This window comes from Hylaeus volcanicus, chromosome 1, assembly GCF_026283585.1.
Source record: "Hylaeus volcanicus isolate JK05 chromosome 1, UHH_iyHylVolc1.0_haploid, whole genome shotgun sequence".
Classification (NCBI taxonomy): Eukaryota; Metazoa; Arthropoda; class Insecta; order Hymenoptera; family Colletidae; genus Hylaeus; species Hylaeus volcanicus.
In genome coordinates, this window is record NC_071976.1 from 31,759,811 (window position 1) to 31,781,957 (window position 22,147).

Below are 22,147 nucleotides of genomic sequence, written 5' to 3' on the forward strand. Positions count from 1 at the left end.
TAGATGACTTATACAGGGTGTCCCAAAAATGTTGTAACACCTTGAAATGGGTGGTTCGGGAGGTGGTTTGAAACAACTTTTTCTTTAGCGAAAATGTTGTCCGAGGCTTCGTTAAGGAGATATTAACGGAAAACACTGACCAATCAGAGCGCGAGTATGCCGATGGAGCGGCCGCGGTAGCGTAGACTATGCGCTCCCCGACCAATCAGAGCGCGAGTATGCCGATGGAGCGGCCGCGGTAGCGTAGACTACGCGCTCCCCGACCAATCAGAGCGCGAGTATGCCAATGGAGCGCCCGCTGATTGGTCAGTGTTTTCCGTTAATATCTCCTCAACGAAGCCTCGGACAACATTTTTGCTAAGGAAAAAGTTGTTTCAAATCACCTCCCGAACCACCCTTTTCAAGGTGTTACAACATTTTTGGGACACCCTGTAGAACCAATAAACGTGTAGCGATTTATTCGTGACGTTTAGTCGATTGAACGATTCAATTTTTATTGGGTCTACGTGACAGTCCACAAAGGGCCATTGTTTTTACTCGGTCACAATTGATACCGATACACGATTCTGTCGAATATGATAGGATTAATGAAGTTACGATTGTCGTGGAAATATTTATGAAAACGATACGTATAATTTATTGAGCAGATCTTGATACAATGTAATATAGTTCCGAGAGTGAGAGTAACGAAATCGGAACACAAAGCTCAACGGATTGACGATTTTTAGTTCGAAGCGCGTCATACTGTTTATTTCTCGTGCTTCCGATAGGAACGACCGTCGAAGATAACGAGGCTCGCAAAATACATTCTCTTCCCGCGGAACTCGCCGCAGTGACATTTAAAAGAAGGCAAAGGCCGCTTGAATCTCTCTAGAAATAATGATTCCGGAACGAACCCCATGAAAATGCCTGCACTTGCATCGAATTATTTTTGAAAAATGAACATTCGTAATTACATGTAGAAATTAATTGAAAATGATAAATGATCGAATACAAAGGCAATAGAAAGGGGGAAAGTCTGAAAGGAAATATCGAAAACTGACGAACACCAAAAATAATAAGAAATGGATCGTTTAGATTGATTTTGATTCGTCACGTTGACCCCTCGAGCAAACAAAAAGTGTTCCAATCAGATTTAGAGGAATAATGACGTACCAGCGGCGTAGACTCTGGTGGCTGAGGAAGCATTTTAGCGCTGCGTCCGTGACAATTAACGTAGAGATAAGTCGACTGCAGTGCCCACATCTTCCTGGCCGAAATATATTACGCTACGAAAAGCGATATAGCGGGGGAGAGCACTAAATGATAGTTTTCTAATCCCGGGTATCTAACTCGTCGCTGAAAATGATTTACGGCCCGTTTCGCCGATGTCAGTGCATTTAAGCCGTGGTACGTGCGACGTCTTACCTATTCTCACGCATTTCTCCCTTTGTTTCTCACCTATCCGTAGCAGTGCGTCGCCATCGAAGACGACGTTCAGACAGGAACGAGAGCCCCGGTTCCAGGAACCGAACATGACGTATCCTCAGGTAACGTTAGGGTCAGTGGTTCTTAATCTTTGAATAATTTAATTTATCTTTTTTTTTTTTAGTAAAGAGAAATATTAAAATATTCTTACAAGAAACTCCCTGTGCGTTTAGTTCGAGCTCAGTGTTGCCACGGAATTGTGGCAACAGTTTTGGAAGTTACAAAAAGTAGAAATTAATTTTATACAGAACGGTTAAGAATCACTGCTTTCAGCGAGTATTCTCGATCACGCGTGTACGTCGAGTTCATTTCGTGCTCCTCGTCCTTCGCTTATTATTCGATTCGCGTTATCCAGAAGCTAAATAGACTGAAGAAATCATTCTTGCGCGTCGAGTAAACAACCGTCATAATAAACGATAAACAATTATAGACGACCCGCGAGCGCGTTATTGTCAGAGGTCTTGAAATCATAGGTGAAAAGTTGCGATCCGACAGAAGTAGAAAGAGATACAAAAAGAAAATAGAAACTTCGTCTTATTAACATATTTAGGACCCCCACTTAATTTTCTTTTCTGTTAAACTTGTTCAAGTAAAAAAAAAAAAAAAAACAAATTGAAATCCGAGGAAGGTTAAAACTTTATATGTATACGAATCGTAAGTAAATGGTATCGAAGCAGGTCCGAAAACAACACTTAGAAAACTGACGATGACGCTTATGTAAAACATCATTTATTGAAAAATTAGGTTTTTTTTTTTGCATTACAAAATATATGCCGCCTTTAGACTCGGTACACGTCGGCTGGCGATTCTGGTGAACGACACGTCCTAAAAGACAATCCAAACTTGGAAGTTATACAGGTTTTTTCCGCGTTTTTTTCCGAGATCCGTGTTCGATGCGGTACAGCAAGCAATCGAATGCGACGATTCCGTTGACGGACGGATGTAATGGTGAGAATAGCGCAGTTAGGGGAGACGATGCCCAACGATAAACGGACCGTACACAAATACGTTGCGATTCGAATCGACGGTTAGCGAGGGCAACATGGCCGCGTAAATTTATCACGACTATCGATATTTCTGGATGGACAGGAGTGTATGGGCCATTGTTGGGCAGAATGTAATCTGATTAATGATTAACGATTATGGTTAATGAGTAATCAATAATCAGATCGAATCGATATATGTTGACGACAGGACGTTAATAATGATACTCAACATTTTTCTTAGAAAATATATATTTATTGATGATTCAGCAAACGAACAAATTAATTACGAGGTAACTGAAACTAATAAATAATGGAATTATACAAAAGTATGGTTTACTTGTAGTACAATTTTTCATTTCTGACATTTTATTTAACTACGATAAACCAAGCGTAATTAGTATATACATAATTTTATCTGTTAATAGACTTGTTTTAAACATCGGAATAAACATTTTGTTGAATACAAATTTATTCCGCATCAGTAAAGAAAAAAAATGAAAACTTATCAAAAATTGTCGACAATAACATGCATTGTTTAGAAACCTGTTGGACACCCTGATTATTTGTAATTCACATAAATTGTGTGTTTGAAGTTACAGATACACGTAATGATACGCAAAATACAAACCAAGTGTTTAATTACATCAATTATTTATTATTTCAACAACGCGAAAGAATACTTGATTGAATGTTTTGACAAATATCGAAAAACATTTGGAACCCATCGACATAGTTTCACTTCTTAAAAAGGCGCAATTGCATGTCAATGACATAAGCGTGAGATAAGATAATATGTTACTTAAAATAGTTGAAAAAGTGTCCAGGTCTCGACTTTGTTACTGGTTCTAATAAAAACTAAAATAACATTTCATCGAATGATAACAAAACTGATTCATGAATGCAGGCTACAAATGCAGTTCGTGATTAATCTGAATGATGATTACTCGATTACTGATTATAATTACCAAAACAATCGCGATGCAATCAATTACCATCCAATCAGAGATAGGCAAAATCTTATTCGAATCAAAACCAACACGTGTTCGTCGTAAAATATTCTAATCGTCGTAATTTTCTAATTCAACGAGGGGAAAAACGTTTCATTTTTTATTCGTGATTCGAAGTTCTAGGTAAGACTATTGCCCATCTCTGTGCCCAAATTTCTGGTATGCGCCCAAAGGTACCGAAACGCGAAAAGAGTGGTCAAATTTGACGCCAACCCGGTTGATCGAAAATACAATTGCACGAGGAAAGAAACATCGCCGTGACAGTTGGAGTAGATTAGATAAGGAATAAACGAGCGATCGATTTTCGAACTATGGATACATTATCGTTCGGCCACGAGTATCGAGAGGTCGCTCTATGCGTCGACGTTAACCTCCGCTGGACGTGGATGAGCACGGCAATTGCGACGTCGCTCTTAAATATAGAAAGAACAAATTTCCTTAACAACGAAACGGAATACGGAGGAGACGAGATGGCAGAGAAGAAATAAGATATCGTAGCACGACGAAAACAGAGATCGTAAACGAGTACACGTTGTTGTAGAACTAGAAAAGAAAAGGGAAGGTGGCAAATATGTAAGTATAGACGAAGTAGAAAGGAGGGAGAAAATTGTTAGGGATAACTATAGTTAGACGCCAGGACACAGCGCCAGACGAGTCGGAGTAGGGGAAAGACCTGAACAAACGCCGCCAGTCGAAAAGCGTAAAATGATGAAATGGAGTCTTTTGGATATAAAGTGCAGATACGAATTCAGTAAAATACAGGATCGAAAAAGCAATCGGTATTGCAGAGACCATAATACAGAATGATGGCATTCTTGCCATCTGACCAACGCGGTTTGTCGTAAAAAGAATGTGCCTAACTGTGGTAGATTGTCGAAACTTAATGAACGGAAACGAAGATAACTATTCAGGGGCGTGACAGAATATGATGGAAAGACAGCTGCGAGCAAACGCGCGACCACTGCGACCGAGCTATAAAGAGTGCCCCAGAGTCGAAATAAAAAACACTATCGAATCTAACAGTAGGTTCGCACAAGTGAAGTCAATTTACTAAAATCAATTAGAAGGATGAAATTAGGAATTGGTCAAAATAACCTAGTGTAACCCTCCGAATGGGGCATTCTTTCCAACTAATAGTGTACATGGACCGGCAAAAGTGATCGAAAAATAGTAAGAGACGACGGTAACCGTGGCTCTGGCTTTGAACACCGCTAGCAACCGCGGTATGCGCATACCGGTGGAACTTTCCAGAAGTTCGAGAGAGGGAGAAAGAACGAGACGGTGAGAGCGCGGAATCGTGGAAACAGTTGCGCGTGTGACGGAGAAAGAACGAGTCGAGTGAGAACGATGGGACACGAACAGCCGAGCATGGGAGCCGAACACGACCCGGGTGGAGAACGGTCGGTCGGTTTTCGTCGATTCCGCGTTACGTGAAAGATAGCACAGTATATCTTACCTTCTTCTTCGAAACGTGCACTAGGCACAGGGGCCATGGCTGCATCATCTGTCTTCTCTGGGAGCCAGACATCTCGCAGACACGATATCTCGAACTCTCGTGCAGTGGTCAGCTGTTTCGTTGCCCGACAGGCCGCGTCTCGCGAACCGCTTCGATTCTGCAATCAAGGTCCTCGACGTTCGCTACCAAGTAGCTAGTATACCTCCCTCTGGTCTTTTCTTCCCTTCTTTTATTCTCGTGGTTTTTGTTGCGACACGTGATCGCCCGATGTCGTCCTTGTTCTCCGGTTTTTCCGCAGGAGATTAAGTCGAGGATGCCTCGATATTAGTATTCACCGAATACCGATATTAGTTTTCCGAATGGCAAAGAAGAAAACCACCCTTGCACAAGGAATATGACTACAGGTGAGCGTAATCTATGGACGATTCCAAGTGTTCGGTATATTTTCCCGAATCTCCACCGCCAAGTGTCAGAGGTATCGGCTCTGCTACCCTGTATCGTATTGTGCTTGTGCTGTACTGTGTGCTCGTGTCCTGTTGCCTGGCTAGGGCTCCGGTTCTCGTTCACGATCCTTCTGCCTACACCTGCTACACCTGCGGACGTGTGTGCCTCTCTCGAAGCGTCGATAGGCCGCTTCTCGAACCGTAACCCGACCGATTTGACTTGCTTCCACGATGGCCGGGTCAGCTATATTTGGACGGTCTCTTTCGTTGTCGGTTATCGGTCACGTTTCTTTTTTATTTCTTTTGTTTTCGATCTCTCTACTAGATCGTTAAATTGTTGTTTACTTTTGCGCGGGCTGTTGAACTCTCGTTTGAAGCTAGCAGTTTGGCGCCGCTGGTGCGCTTCCGATCGGTTGAAAATATGAATGAAATGTGCTTTTACGTATGTTTTGGAACTTTGCTAATCAGATCGGGGGGTTTGTCTCTTTTATATAGAGGCCCGCGCGGTCGTAGGCGCCGCCTCCTCTCCTGGGGCACGCGCCGTTGGTGGGGGAACACCGATGACCCCCTTCACCCCTTCACCTCTTTACCGTACGTCACAGCGCACCTTCCCCTCTCGCCCCGTCGCGGGGCCACAACGTTGCGTTGCGTGCGTGTGCGTCGTACGCGGACTCGTCGTTGCTTCTCACGCAAGTTTATCGCGGATTGGATGGATTCTTCGCGCGTGGACTAGCGTTTTAGGGGAGAGTTGCCAAATATTCGACCACTCGAGATATTCTATCGCGCGAAATTTAGAAGACGCGTGAAATTCCTTTGCGCTGGCGAGCGAAGCGCGAGATAAAATCGCGGATGTACAGTTGTCAGCCGACTCTTTTCGAAAAAGATGATCCGTTCGATGTTACGCGTCTGTTCCTTATAAAATGGTGATATCTTCGAGAGGGTGCTTAGTTTGAAATCTTGACATTTTCCGATGTTTTTATTTTTATTTGTTTTTTTTCTTTTTGTTTTTTTTTTTTTTTTTTTTTTTTGTTCTTAAGGCAGATGGTAGAAATAATCCTTGAAAATGTTTAGTTAGTTCGTTTAAAGTTGGCGAAGATAAGGGGAGGCCCCTTAAGAGTCGTGTTCCACTTGTTGTTACGATGTGTAACATGATTATTAATAAATCAACGTTTTGGTCCCAAGGTTGCTTGGCCTTTTCAGGAAGAGAACCTCGTACGTACAGTAGTAAACATTCCTGGATTAAGTAATCTCCGGTTATGATCTTCAAGTTAAGAACTTTTAATATCGACTATCCTATTCTGACTCGAGACTGGAGAATATTTATATTGGTATATGTATATATACATATATTTACTTTCCTGTAGGGTTCCATTATACTTAGACGAATGTTCAAAGTTTGAAACGACACGCTTTGTTTGCTGCAATCGGGAACCTGATAAGAGGTTCCTTGTTTGTATAATTGGTTCTATGTGTGCTTGATAGAGAAAACAGAAGGTCGACTGCGAATGTCTCCCGGGAACGTTTTTAGTCATTTTTCGAGCAAAGTGCTGCGATTAAGGAAAAATAAATCGTTCCTTTGATCTTGAAAAGTATGGTGAAACTTCCAGAGTCGTTCTTCCAAAGAACAGAGGCTTTGTTCTCGAGTTCCAAAGGACTCCGATAAGGAAACTATGTGAAACCACACGATGCTTTTTTTTTTCAAATTGAAACAAGTGAGAGAAACGAGATAAAAGAGACATTTGAGACACGGTCGCGACCCGTCTTTCGGGAATAAACGGATAGGGACGGGATCGACGAGTGGTGAACTGGATCTAGGTGTCGAAAGAACGCAGGACGTACCATTTCCCGTAGCAACAAACGCTTGGTGAGGCTTCGACGCCTGGAGTATCCTTTGGGCTTCTCACGGAAGGTTCCAGTCGTTCGACCTCGTTCGATCGTGACCGTATTTAGTCGCTTCCGAACCTATCCGCGTGTTTCTGCCGCGCTTTCTCGTCTCGCAATTAGTTCGCTTTTCTTCTGCGTCGAGACATCGATCAAACAAAGCAGCCGATTCGGGCTCAATTATTTTACTTGTCGATCTTTTACCAGGTGCTCTCCTCTGCCATCGGTTTCGTCCTTGAACCATCCTTTTACGCGGAAGTGATTGGGACGAGTAGGAAGAGAGGAGGGGTGGGGCGAAATTGCTTTTGATTAGAAATCAAATTTAGAGATCGAAATTTTACTATCAGTGATATACAAGAATTGAATTTAACTAAAAGAACTAGTAAAACTTAATAATATTCATAACGTACCATAACCACCGCCACAACTTTATTAGCGTTTAAATATGCATTACGTAACCTTTCTACCATAAAAGTTCTATTACCAAATAAATATTTATAATTTATCTGCATCGTGAACAATTTTATTATCGGTCGAATATTCATGATGCAAGCATTGCCATCGCGGAAACGCTTTCTACGATTGAAAAGATGGTTTTCTCTCGCATTGTGAACACTGGCTGTACCTTTTCCAGGTGTTTTTATCTAACGTAACACCGGTAGACAAATGTTCGATGTACTCTCCAACGACGAGACAAAAAAAAAATCATATCGAATAACCGGTTTCTGTTGCGACGCGTGCTTTTTTTATCGTCTCGATAGCAACAGCTCGTCTTTTTTTTGTTATTTGTCATTGCTAATAGATTTTCTTCGATTCAGTAGGCGACGAACACTACATCCATAAACGTCCCACTAATTGTATAAACGATTTGAGGAAACAATCGTGGTAAACCTGTGATTAACGCTTACTTTGTATCGCATTCGTGAAACTGAAAACAAAAGGGCAGCTGTTAATTTAAATACGCTGCAACGGTACACAATAACGAACGGAAGACTACCATTTATTTAAAAAGAAATTAATTTTGATGGAAGCTTATCGTTCAAATGATTCATGGCGGGAAAAATTCGAACTGTGCATTTCGAAGCATTTGCCCAACACTTGCCGACAATCTGATACGATAACGTCCAGGAAGACGAGGCGTTAGATGAATCGAGGTAGACAGGAAAAAGATTATTGCGACGTAGTCACGGAGCAGAAGAAGACTATTGTAAAATAATTAGTACTCCACCGTCGACATCCAAACGATGTGGATGTAAATTATGCAATAACAGTGCAACCATACTGAAATGCATAACGTGTACCCGTTTTGTATGTAAGGAACATTGTATGACTATAACATGTTGTCCTTGCTTGCTAACCGCTGAAAAGAAGAAATTCCGTCGTTGACAACTAAAGTATAAACGATAGTTTATATTCTGCAACTTATGTTTCATTCATATTCTATAATATTAGTTTCAATTGTTGTCATTATTCGAAAATAAAGTCAACATTATCACCATAACTATTGAAATAGTTGACGCGAATACGATCGTTGAAATGCAACGATGCTAAACATTTTTTTAAGGATGTTTTCGACGAAGAACGTCAACAGTGCGCATTAGAAAATCAATGTTTACATGCTGTGACACCTTGGCAAGGTGTTCCGCGCGATAAAGTTCAAGATCATGATCCAGGGATGCGAACGTACTTATCGATCGGCGACTTGTACGAGAATTTCAGTAAGGAAACTTTGATTTGGAAGAGGGGGAGAATTTAAACGATTACTTTTTATTGCCCTTTCATCGTACCGAGCTCGACTATTATCCCGGCAATTACAAGCGAACTTGACCCCCAGTTGCATATCTGCGACTATGATAACGCAATAATTAAGCATACGCGATAAATTCTGCACCCGATGTGTCTACGTAGATCACGTGCGCGCTGAGGTGATCGATAGACAAATCTCTAATCACGAATAAAATAAATCGAAGAACGTAACTCTCCGTGTGCAACGAAATAAGAAGAACGTAATAGTAAAATTGGACTAGATTTCAAAAAATGTTTAGAAACGATGAATATGTGTGACGACATTATTTCTTTTCTCTCTCCTCTCTGTTTCTCCAACGGTCAAAGTTCCTCGACAATTGTCCTGTATTGTTACATCACGGAATACGGTCAACTCGATGATCGATAGAGGTCAATCGATTGAACGAATCGTTAGCAACATCGAAGGAAAACTACCTGCCAGCTTCGATCCCATAAAATTCCGTGGACGACCCCTGGCACGATGAAAATAAACAAGATGCCTAGTGTACCCTTCCAATTACCAAAATTCAAATCTATATCGATTCCAAGATCTATCAATTCTTTATGAAGGTGATACAAGTGAGTACATTCGAATTTTTCCCACTCGTTCCAGTGTAAATAAATATGTACAATCTTGACGATTTGGTTTACGGGTACCTGGTGGCTCACCTTTACGTAATATTGATTCGTTCTGCACGTTATTTGTACTCTTTCTTCATTTGCGTACCGCGGACGTCATAATATTGGTAACAATAATAATTGATGGCGCAAGTAGTCACACGCTCGTTGATCCGTTTATCCCAAAACAATTTGGCTCCTGTGAACACCAGATTCAGAAAAATTCCGGTTAAACTCTTGGTATAGTATCTATTATTCGTTTCCTTTCAATGGATTATTCATTAAGTACGGTAATCGTTTATAATTCGATTCAGAAGTTACGTCACGCTTGTACTATTCGACTGTGGAAAGTTTCAGGATTGGCCAATCATAAAGTAAGCTTAAAGCAATTAAATTGTTTTTATTTCTACATTAAGGAGAGAAACCGCATTAGGAGGTCAAATATTAAGCGTTCCTCGCGATCTTTCGTACAAGGAAAAAATTACCAAATGTACTTGAAAACATACCTAAAATATTTTCAAACTTACAAAACTATTGTATACTTCTCTATAAGAAAGAAAAAATATCCCAAGAAATACTTAGTACTTGGACTTCTAATGTGGTTTTCTAAGGGCGGCAAATAATATTCAACTCTGTATTTCGGTTGCTCTTAATTTGGTGTCTTAAGGGAAATCTTGTGGTTTCCGTGGAAATCTGTGGTTTTCTAAGGGCGGCAAATAATATTCAACTCTGTATTTCGGTTGCTCTTAATTTGGCGTCTTAAGGGAAATCTTTCGAAGCGTTTAGTTTATTGGAGCGAGGGATAAATAATGTTTGGGGGCACGGCAGGGGTCGAGTCAAAGATTCACTGGAACGCCCCCATGCAGACGATGGAGTTGAGATTGCCTCGAATGCAAACGCGTGGCCGTGCACAATCGCGGTTAATTTAACGGCGTACGCGAATGCTGAGCAAGCGACGCGCCCGTCGTTATCTCGATGACGGCAACATGAACGAACTTACGTAGCGAACATAAACGCGAGACCAACGTCTGCCAGCAAATCGATTCGGTTCTCGAATCTTCTTCGTGATCGTCCTCGCACGAAATCATTCGCATGGTAACCGCGGTTGGAATCAATTTAAGAACGAATAGACGCGCTGCTATGAATCGATGGTGGTGCGAGTCTAGTTTGTAATTCTCTGTTAGATGGAAGGATTGAGCAAATGATACGAAATTATACAAAGGATTAATAGGATTAAAGACTAGTAGGATTAAAGACTTATATAGGGAAGATTTTATTTGTCTTGATTTTTATTAGAGCGGATAGGAGAAAAGTCTGTTTAACTTCGACTTGTGAAATTTACTTTCTTTTTAGATTCTTGTCGAGCATGTTTATACAAATTCAGAAACAAGGAAATCAAAAGGTTACCAGCATTAAATTACAACGGCACTTCAGATTTAGACATTTTTATCGAACGATGATACTCAAAATTGTTGAACAATTAGAACTAGAAATAGTACTGCGCTAGAAAAACTGAACGATTAGGCACGTGTCGAAAATCGTGGAAAACTATCAAGGGGGCCTGGTAGCCGCGTCCATCAGGAGCGTGTTCGAGTTGCAGGTATCGAAATGATCGATGAGCTGTTAACCGTTGCAATTTCATCATCGTTAACACTACATTCGGCGTTTCGACCATAAAACCGTGGCACCGTTATCGCGATACGTTCGATAAATTATTCTGCAGCTGGGCGTAACCAATCGCTCGCGCGAATCTACTTCTAATTTTGGTCTCGTCGATAACTTGCACTTTCTGGAAAATTATTGGACTCGACTCGACAAAGAATGAATAGTACTTCGAAGGGACAAATAACCTAAAGGACGAAAGAATGGTTTTCAAGGTGATTGGCATTTTTTAAAACGGAACAGTCCATAGTTTTATTAGACGAATTCAAGGATCTGTAATATCGTGACATTATCATTATACAGACTGGTAGCCTGTTAATCGACTTTTTCAAATAAATATCATACGATACTAACGTTACGAAAGTAAAAAAGAATATTAAATTTAATTACATGTCCAACCACAACTTAAAATGTTACCATGTGATTGGCATTTTTTAAAACGGGACGGTCCATAGTTTTATTAGACGAATTCAAGGCAGCCTACAGACTGGTAGCCTATTAATCGACTTTTTCAAATAAATATTATAGGATACTAATGTTACGAAAGTAAAAAAGAATATTAAATTTAATTACATGTCCAACCACAACGTAAAATGTTAACATGACTTTTATTTTTCTGTAGACTGTAGCTACTCGTAATCAATTTTAATTAAAAGGCTCATCCCCGTTCGTAATAGGGATTATTACTATTATGCCAGGAAGGGGAACCACAAGAGAAATGGAATGTTCTAGAACAGTCAATCTGGTGTTTGATACAACCTCGTAGAAAGTAGCGCGACGCACATTTGCTCGCCTCGCGTCTCGTCGCTGATGCGTTCCTCAAAGTAAATTGGCCCGATGCCCCGTTCGATTAATAAAGCTTGGGGGCACGGCTGACACGTTTGCCCGCGCCAAGGATCCCCTGGTCGGGGTCAACGAGAAGCAACCCTCGAGGAACGATTGTCGGGAATTAATTGAACGAACGTCGTTTTATCAAAATCGGCGTCTATCCCAACTACGTCAATCCAACCCAGACAACGTCTCCGTCCTCCATCGATCGATTTGTTTATGGTCGATCGGTTCGTTACATTCGTTTCGATTCTATTGAAGTGCGAATATTTTGTTTAACTTCGCAGACTCCGCGTTCATTCAACAACGGTTCGTTTTCTTTAAATTATTTTTTGACGAATTAATGACAAAGACATTGTCCAATTGCTTCTTTAACCTAAAAATGATTCGAGTAATCGACACAAAATAATGAAAGTTACAGTAGTCGTCAGTTTTTTTCAGTGGCAGAAACACGGAGAAAGTGGCAGGAAAGTAGGCGACGTGTTTCGTAGAACGAATTATTTAACTCTGAGAATAAAGAATTAAACGATAATAAATGTCTTGATTCGTGGGATTGTTAAAGCAACTCCGCTAATTAATGGTAATTTGTTCCGAAAATCGGCCATCGCTGACGCACCGTCGCGCTGCTGGTGCAATTACCTTAAATAAAAAGAATCGTTTTTATGATACTCGGACGAGTAAACAGATTCTTAAAAAAATTCTTAACCAATTTATACTTTGTAAAAGGACACCGCGGGCATCCGATTTTTCCATCGACTCAGCTGCTGACGTTTCAGTAGCGCTGAGATCCAGTAGTAATGGAAAATATTCGCGTATCGTTCGCTAACTCTTTCGCGCGACGATATAGCGAGGAAATAAGAAGGAAAAAAGGAACTATTTTTGCAGGAAAATTCGCTTATCAACTTTTATCAGTACTTTCAGCAATATCATTATTACATTACGAGACCTCGAGTCATGCCGATTTGCAGGTATAAATAATATTCACGTGTATAAACTTTCATATTTGTAGTGAATTTTAGTAGAGCATAGTTCTATAAAAAAAAAAAAACTTGTACATTACGTAAGTCTACTGTATGAATTGTACATAGATCATAGAAAAAAATTGAACCGAAAGATCATTTTTATTTAAATGTGATATCAATACAAATACAACAAGCCAATTTAACGCAAGGGTTATGTCTTGATTAATTGCCACCGCAAGTGGTTCATAAACTGTTCCTAAGAGATGGTTATAGTAATTGCGCGCAATGAAGCACGCATGCGCGAGCGCGAGTGTCCGTTAGATAAATCGATGGAATTTTACCGGATATACTCCATATACCCGAGACATCGAGAGCCCATCGAAACGATATCCATATACCGTAAATCGATGGCAGGTGTTGCAACGGATGTGCAAAAAATTTCATTCGAATAACAGATAACGAATAGAATCCACACATCAGTGCATTGGCTTCTTGTGTTCGATATGAGTGCGAAACAGAGGCGTGTCTCGTTGTACTTATCAAGTTTCTTTAGAATAAAAGCATCACCCCGTTTTAAAATTATCGCTCCAACGGACTTCGTTTAACAGATGGGCAAAATTCTTATCTGAATCGTTCGAATAACGTGTTAGAGGAGGGCAGTATACAACACGTGCTTTTAATTAGTTTAGAAAAATATATATTTGTTACTTAAATCTAACTAAGCATCTTTACACCGATTTCTTAAGATACGATCACACCGCAAGCATCTAACGATATCGTAGACGGCGCTCGAATTGTATCGGTCCAACGTAACGAATAAAAGTTTCGAATAAAATAAAAAAGAAGCTCATTCGTTACGTATCGAATGAAAATGAAAATTTTGAATTGCATAGTGGAATATTTTGTAACGTACAAATGAAAATTTATTCTGAGTTGAAATCAAGTTCAGTGCGTTAATTTTATTCGTCATTTATTATTCGAATAAAAATTGGCTCCTTCGAGAACCGTTGACACGTGCGTCACGCTATCCCAAAATATCGAAAGCACAAGTGAGTTTGGCGAAGTCGCGCGATAACGTTTTCGGTTTAAGCACGTTTACGCGTTTAGATCCATCGTTGTCAAAGTCATTCACGCGACAAAGGTCGAACGTGTGAGGTTCGAAACGAAAATTCCGGGCGAGAAGCCGTCGACGCACGAGCTAACGTTTATCTCGCCTTATCTTCGTCTGCGTGTCCCTGTTGCTCGCACGGAGACCCCCAACGTGTGGCTCTCACTGTTTAAAAAACGTCTGCGTAGCGATAGTACTTCGAATACCGAAGCCAGTGATTTTCATGAAATTAATGGATCTCGAGGTGTCGAAAAGCGTCTCAATTTTTATTTGTCTAACCCATTATTCTTATTTTTATTTCTTTTATTGTTTGTTTGTTTGTTTTTTAGTACTACAGGATTCTCCAGTTAATAATAACACAGTAAAGCCCCCCGTACTCTCCATCAACACGTTGATCGCCATGTCACCCACATGCGGGTGACAGTGCTTTCCACTGAAGAACTAACGAAATTAATTCCGAACGTTAACCATCAAAGGAAATGAATTTAAATCAAATTCATGAATTTCGATGAAATTACAAGAATAAATACGATGATAAATGTTTGATTATGCAGTCACCAATAGTTTAAATAATATTTCATTTTAGTCGAAACTTTAAAGAATATTTGTTTGGCAGTCAACGTGTTAATTTTAATTCAGCTTACTAACGTTTCAATTGGTCTTGTGTTTGCAGACGCGTGTCTTCGGTGCCAAGCGGAGAGCAAGAAGGACTTCTACGGTCGACAGCAGGACTGTGTGGTCGTCTGGGGGGAGTGCAACCATTCGTTTCACTATTGCTGCATGTCCCTTTGGGTGAAACAGAACAATCGTTGCCCATTGTGCCAACAAGAGTGGTCCATTCAACGAATGGGAAAATAACCGAACCTCCTGCCCACCCATCCTCTCCCACACGGTTCATTTTTATCCTCCACCTTCGGATCCTATACTCGGAATTCTTACAAGTTTCGATACAGCGGTGTCGTAACTTCGTTCATCCCTATAGATAAATGAACCGAAACGCAAAAGTGCGTATTTTCGATATTACCATTAAAAGGAAATTTATTCGCAGCCCAATCGACCCTTTATTCCGACCTATAGTCCAGGACAAAGTGTTGGGATATTTGAAACACAGCGAATCCTGGCTGGGACTCGCGAAAATTTTCTAAAAGTCGCGTAGTTATACCCACCACGTCCTAGAATCGGTGGAAACAGTTAATATCTATTACGAGAAGTGTAGCACAGTAGTTATTTCATTGAACGCGATCAACAATAGAAACTTGAAAATTTTGTTCCAATAGTCGTCGAGTTAGGTCTGGCTTGGGTCTGGTAAAGTGCTTAGTTTTCGTTGGAGTGACAGAAAGGAAAGTGAAGTAATTCCAATAGAGATAATGCTAAGACATTGATACGGTTTGTATCGTGTTAATATTTACTGATACTCTCCTTTCCATCGCGAGGCATCTTTTAATCATTTGAGAGTTATCTTATACGATCTTTTAATGCCTCTTTATCTCTTTATCTATTAGGAACTGATCGGTGGCAGGATCTGTGTCCAGACAGTTTCAATTAGGATTGACACCGTTAAATAGTGGTAATTTTAACGTCTCTTCCGAAACAGTCCAACACTGACGCGCCGTCGCCTGCTGGTGTAATTATTTCAATTAACGCTAAACAACAAAATCATTTCATGCGTTTTTTTTTTATCATTTTGACCGGGCAAATTCAGGTTTACGTTTTCTACAGTTTACATTTTTTTTTTTATACATTTGGAATATACCATACACGAATGATGTTTAGCGTACATATTTTGTTGATCATGTACAATATATAAAGTGTGGAAAATGTGCATTCTCTTCTCCCACTTTTACAAAACATTTGATTATACGGTGCCCAGTCATTTTGTCCTGAACTGTATCCGATCAGCTGAATTATCACTTCAACATTTCGCGTAAATGAAAACTTTCCAGTCGTGAAAGGGATCCCGTGATCAAAGGAGGGGATATCCGTTACGAAAGCGATTAATTAGATAATTATTGGAATTTTTTTTAACGATAACTTGACGGAATTCAAATGAGAATTTCTCGCACAAACATGTTTGTTCACCTTTAAATGTACCGTCCGAATTTCGTTGACATATAAATATTTGACACGTCGTTTCAAGTTGTAAGGCACCAGTTGTCCAAGTGAAGATGTTTTTATTTTACTATCGACAGCTATGTCACAAATAGGAAATTAACGAAACAAACAAAGTATTAAAGTATATCAGCAAGGTTATCGCTCCCGCCCGAATAAATAATCAAAATTGTAATTTAACGAAATCTCAGCAGCTTAAAATAGAAGTCTCGATATTATCGCAAATCTTTTTAATTTTGGTAAGCTGCAAGAAATAACAGATTTAAAGATACCGATTTAATCCTAGTCCTTCGTTTTGCATACAGAATATCGATTGAATCGATTTAGTAATTCCTAGATATCCCATCGACAGTACCTAGAAGTATTAAATTGACAAAAACAACTGCAAAGATTCTAGACATTCAAGACCGATCACTTAGCACGCGAGTCGGAACTTAGGGCAATGACACCATACATCCGTATACTTATTTTTCCATTTCTTAATTTTCTTTTTTCCCTCGCTTACGAATTTCGTAACGCATGCAGAATACCTAACCTTACCCGAGCTCGATAACTGCAATCGATCAAGTTTAAACAATGCAACGAGCAACGTCATGAATTCCTACATTATAATCCCGGGGCACAAAGATGGCATCTGCGCTCGCGTTATCGTTCGATTGCACGATATTCCATCGATACTTAGGATTATCATTGCGGATTAGGTTATGTCATTGATAAATTTCAGATAGCGGATAAGTATTAACGGAGGGGAAAGGTCGACATCCAAGCATCGCGTTCGAGTACCTTTAATCGAAACGACATTCGGCCGACAGTTGCTCTTGGCTCGTGTTTCGAATACTTTGAAATCATTGCATCATTCGCATGGACCGTTTTGTGGGGAAGGGGGGCGATGCGTCTCCACGGAAACCGCATAGAATCGATGACGATAGATAGGTGCACGTTAGCTCTGCACTGCTGATACTAGTGTGTCATTTGACCCTTGAAGAAGTCGGATATCAACCATCGGTAGTACAATATTTTGTCAGGTGTGGCCCACGACCACAAGAGAGTTAACAGGTGTATCATCGTCGAAAAACGAATCGACTACTTCGAGACAGTTATGAGTTTATTAAATCTATTCTTGCATGCCCGATTCTGACGAGCTGATTCATTGTTTTCTTCCTTGTTCGCGATAAAAGCAACTCTTTTACTGCCACTTATATCCGACAGTGTTTTTGTACCTCAATTATTGGAGACTATTAATACATATCTGCTAATTACAAAGAATTGATTCGGACAAAACGTCCACTTTACAGAAGCAGGAAATGTAGTCGACAGTTACAACCGGGTATCATCCGACCATCTGGAAGATATGTTAATTTTAACCTTATTACCATGAATGGTAATGAGTCTAATAATGAACAGAGATAAACTCGCTACTTCGTTACTGATTAATATTTTCTTTCGCAACGTCTCGTTCTATATAAATTTACATGTCTAATTCAGCGACTAAAAAGTATAGCTGACGATCAGGAGAACGATTATTCGAATCTAGAGCTATCGGTTGGTAACTAGAAAGACTGTAATCGATTCGAAAATTGATTTTTTCATAAGAATCGAGCATCTCTACACGCGAACGGCACGTAACGCTATCCGAATGCTCGAAGGTCGCGCCTTTCTTCTCCTCTCACATCCTACCGTGCCCACCATTCCCTCCTCGTCAGTCTCGTTTCTTCCTTTTGCTTTTCTTTCCCCCTGTCTGTCTGCTTTCGTCGTTGGTGGCGTTACGTGTCGTCACGAGCTCGGAGGCTCGGCTGGAGGCTCGACCAATCGGGTCGTAGAAGGGCAAAACAACGCCCTGTTTATTTATGACCTCGCAACGCTGCCCCTTCTGACGTCTCTTCTCTCTCTTTTTCTCTATACATCGACGCTCTACCCTCTCTTTCTTCGGACCCCCATCTAACATTCCCTTCCCCACCCTCGCCTTATATATCTACCCTCTTCACCTCCCATCCGACAGTCTTCCTTCTTCCTCCTTTGCGGACTTTGCTATGCTGCTCTTGCATGTATTTTAACGTTCACACACATCGTGATCTCAACAGCGACTGTGTATCGTTTTTAGACCTATTTTTTTTTTTGACGTTAACGAGTTTGTAATCAGTCGACCAATTAGAATGAAAATAACGATATATTTGCATTTTCTCGCAATTAGAAGTTATATTTACAACCAACGGCGGATCTAGGCTAATCAGGACCTGAAATTCGATTACTTCGAGGGTTCGTAACACTTCTAAAAGGTTTTACGAAACTATCTTTACATTGTCGTTACTTGAAATTTTAAAGTATTCCAAAATTTAGACAACCGCGAACACTTTTATTAACTCAAACCACGACATTTTTCAAGAACGAACGAAACTTGTCTTCCATATTCTCGAATAACGGTTGAATTAAAAAGATGAAGGCACCCAAAATTCATCTAGGGTCAAAGCATATCGTTAGTTTCGCGGTAGGCCCGCCCCTGGTCAAGATCGCGGCAACGATACCACAACGTTATTACAATTATTATCCCGCCATTCCTTTTTTTTTTTTTTTTTTTGTTCGAGCGAAATCGATTTTCTCTTACATAAAGCTCACGCGAAGTATGGCCGGACGAGAACTGCCATGTTTGTTATTCAAGGATAACTCACGATATGAGGGAGGGGTACGTAGATTATAATTATTTAATTAGTTAGGTTAGACGAGAATCATCGCAACGGACAAGGTTAAATGAAACATCTTGAAAGTAGCCGATTTTACGTATACATGTACATGTACATATCGAGTTCTCGTTGAGAACGAAAATAACGGTTAGGCACCAATCCGAAATGACGCAACAACACCCGCAAATTCGTTCGTCACGCTTCTATCGAAAGCTGGGCTCTCCACGAGTCGAGGTCACTTTGAGTCGAGCCTCCACGTACGCCGTCTTTTCATTGGTTCTGCTCGCGTAAAGCAATCAGAGAGTATACAATCTAGATTTATGATCTTCAGTTCGTATCATTTTGTCCTATGATACGCATTCTACTGGCTTATGACCTCTTAGATCACTATCTTTCAAAGTTGAAGGGAGGGGATTGTAAAATAAGACTAGATTGGGCAGAGTTTTCAATATTACGATCTTTGAGGTTATAAATCCTCGAGAAGAATATTAAAAGAGTCAATTAGTCTACGAAGGATTAAACCCACGAAGGGATTGCATCATTTAAAAAATAAAAATGTTCTTTCTCTTTAAGGGTGCCTTCTAAAAAGTTTGGGAACCACTGCGCTTGAACGTTAAATAGGCATTTATTACGAACTGCATCGATAAACGTAATTATCTCCTTTCTTACGTAGAACGTTTCATATCTTGCTTCACGATTTCTCCCTATGATGTGACGCATGAATTCGTCGGGTTTCACGACACCAAGCTGTACGGTGCCACACAGACGTGTTTCTCAGAATGAATACGTGCAGTTGGCCAGGAACGCTGTCCATGCCGGCATGCACGCGTTCACGCACGCATACTTGTACCACCAGACACGAGATCGGGTTGGTTTTTTTCCTTTCGCCTTCGGATCCACACGTTCGGTCCAATTCCCATAGAAACAACTATCCAGTTCAACTAATACGCTTTCTTTAACATTTTAAAGACTTCTTGATATTTATTTCCAATCTAAAGAAAACATTCTTATTGAAATGTAAAAGTGATTCTGGTATGCGTTTTTACGAGACATTTGTATCGATAGTCGTGTCGTTATCTGTTACAATAGGTCTATTTTAAATCTATTCGTACAAATAATGGACACTATAATAGAATTTCTACCGTTGCAAAAATTTATGAATTCTAGTTATTCGCATTGTTTTTAAATCTGTCGACAAATTGAAGACGAAGTATTTCTCTGAAAATTCTAACAATTTTAATCTCTCGCGAACTATGTCGTTGACATGCGTTTCGTTGCGAATCCTCCTCCGTTGTTGCGTTAGAGATGCCAGAAAAAATGATTCAGCAATGTTTCGCGTCGGAAAATCTCGAATTGCGTTAATTTTGATCGAGGAAATATGTAACTCCTTCGCGGAAAGATAAACGCTGAAAACGTAAAGCATGCGACACGGTTTCTCTTCTTCGTAACGCGATTAATAAAAAAAAATGACGATTAAATTGACCGAGAAACGTCAGTGGCGCCGATAATCTGGCATAACGCGAAGGACACTCCGGTCAAATGGGGGCTCGTCAGGTTCCACCAATCGGGTGACGGCATTTTACAGTGCCTTTCTATCCGAGTGATATACGTATGTGTACGTACGGGATTGCATAGTACTAGCGCCACTCGTGATTAGAAGGCAAGGTATTATCAACTCGATTCTGTACCGGTTTTCATGTTTCTTCTTTAGAATTCTTAGCATACGTCGATGGAACGTTTCTTGCGTCATTTTGTAGAACGCAAAATTGTTGAGACGTGCTTCGACGTAAACACGTGTATATGAAGCTAATAAACATTGATGCACGATCTCTTCTATACTTGGATTTTTCCGCTGAATTATCGATGAAACCGGCAATCCGACTTAACCTCGAAAAAGGTATTATCGATCAGTTTCAATTTGAAATGAAAACCTCGTGTTTTTTTTTTTTTTTTGTATTACGTTTAACGTGTATTTTTACAAATGAATTATTTACAGAATAATCGCGAACTTTTCGGGAGTAAATTTCTGATCCATTCTCTCATTAAAAAGGTGATAATCGAAACTAGCAGTTTCCTCGCACGCTCCTTCGTGTAATTTACTAACTTTCTTAAAAGGTATCTGTTTACAAATGGCAGATATGTGTATGTACCTACGCGAGTTACGTTGTCCTGCATCATTTACTCTTGAGTACATAGCTTGTATCTATGCAACGATAATCGGCAATATCTACACTTTGTAAATATTCTACTGTTATTTATACCTTAAATAACCGCGACCGTAAATCGTTTGTCTGATCCATGGCCTTTGTATCATGTCTTGATCTCTTATCTGATCAATATTAATGGCATTCGGTACTATTACGATTCGTCTCGAAACATCTTCGCAGTGAATGACTTATTACTCGAAACTCTTCGCTAATGTAACGTGAAACGTTAACAAATGAATATATTTTCTTAAAAGCACTATACCTCTAGCGTGTCTTTAAACTAACGGTACTTCTTTGTTCGATAATGGTATTAAGAATATTGAAATTAACGCTGAATTTGAAGTTCGATGTTCGAGTAATGATTCGAACGCTCATACGCTTGCGATAGTTCATTTCTTGTAGCAGTTATCATCCAATAAATTAAACGTAAGTACTAATTTTTTTGTTTTAAGAGGGCGGGGGCATACAACATCAATTTAGATACTGTATATTGACGCTAGTCACTTCTTTCTTTCTTCATTTTGGTGCTCAAATTCGCGTCGTACGTTCTCGAATTAAATATGACTATTCGATTGTTACCTTAAGTACACGCGTAATAGCAGCGTTTACAAAAATACTTTTATTAAATTGATTAGTTCCGCCATCGTTCTACTTTCCGTAAATCGTTCGACGAATAAGGAATAGTAGAATCGATGTCGAGGTAAACAATGTAAACGCGTAAACAAGATCGAAGATGAAACGGTGCTCATTACGAAGGCACTTGGGTGTACAACAATTTGTTAAATAACTCGATATAAAAATATCTTTTGTGACGCTAATGTCTATCACGGCCAACGCAGACATTTATAAATTCATAATGTAACGCTTCTAAGTTTAAGGCCACACTGGAATGTAAAGTTGTTTAACAAAGGCCACTCAAATGTTTTTAGACACTTGGATATTCTACAGTT

General features: G+C 40.0%; 2 protein-coding genes across 3 annotated transcripts in view; one reads left to right on the plus strand and one right to left on the minus strand.

Moving 5' to 3' along the window:
* LOC128880025 (facilitated trehalose transporter Tret1-like) overlaps nt 1-5,805 on the minus strand; it is a 25,333-nt gene extending 19,528 nt beyond the window's left edge. Inside the window, exon 1 of one of the 2 annotated variants that reach the window (XM_054129665.1) lies at nt 4,917-5,805. In XM_054129665.1, coding sequence (XP_053985640.1) covers nt 4,917-4,988 — 72 coding nt within the window. In that variant the 5' untranslated portion in view covers nt 4,989-5,805. Of the gene's footprint in view, nt 1-1,155; nt 1,261-4,916 lie in introns of those variants that run through there. The other variant, XM_054129656.1, reaches the window with a different exon arrangement.
* The window catches only part of LOC128880068 (RING-box protein 2), a 41,796-nt gene extending 20,968 nt beyond the window's left edge, over nt 1-20,828 (plus strand). The window contains exon 2 of the mRNA XM_054129756.1: nt 14,877-20,828. Within this exon, the coding sequence (XP_053985731.1) occupies nt 14,877-15,061 (185 nt within the window). The 3' untranslated portion in view covers nt 15,062-20,828. The remainder of the gene's footprint in view (nt 1-14,876) is intronic.
* The last annotated feature ends 1,319 nt before the right edge of the window (nt 20,829-22,147 follow it).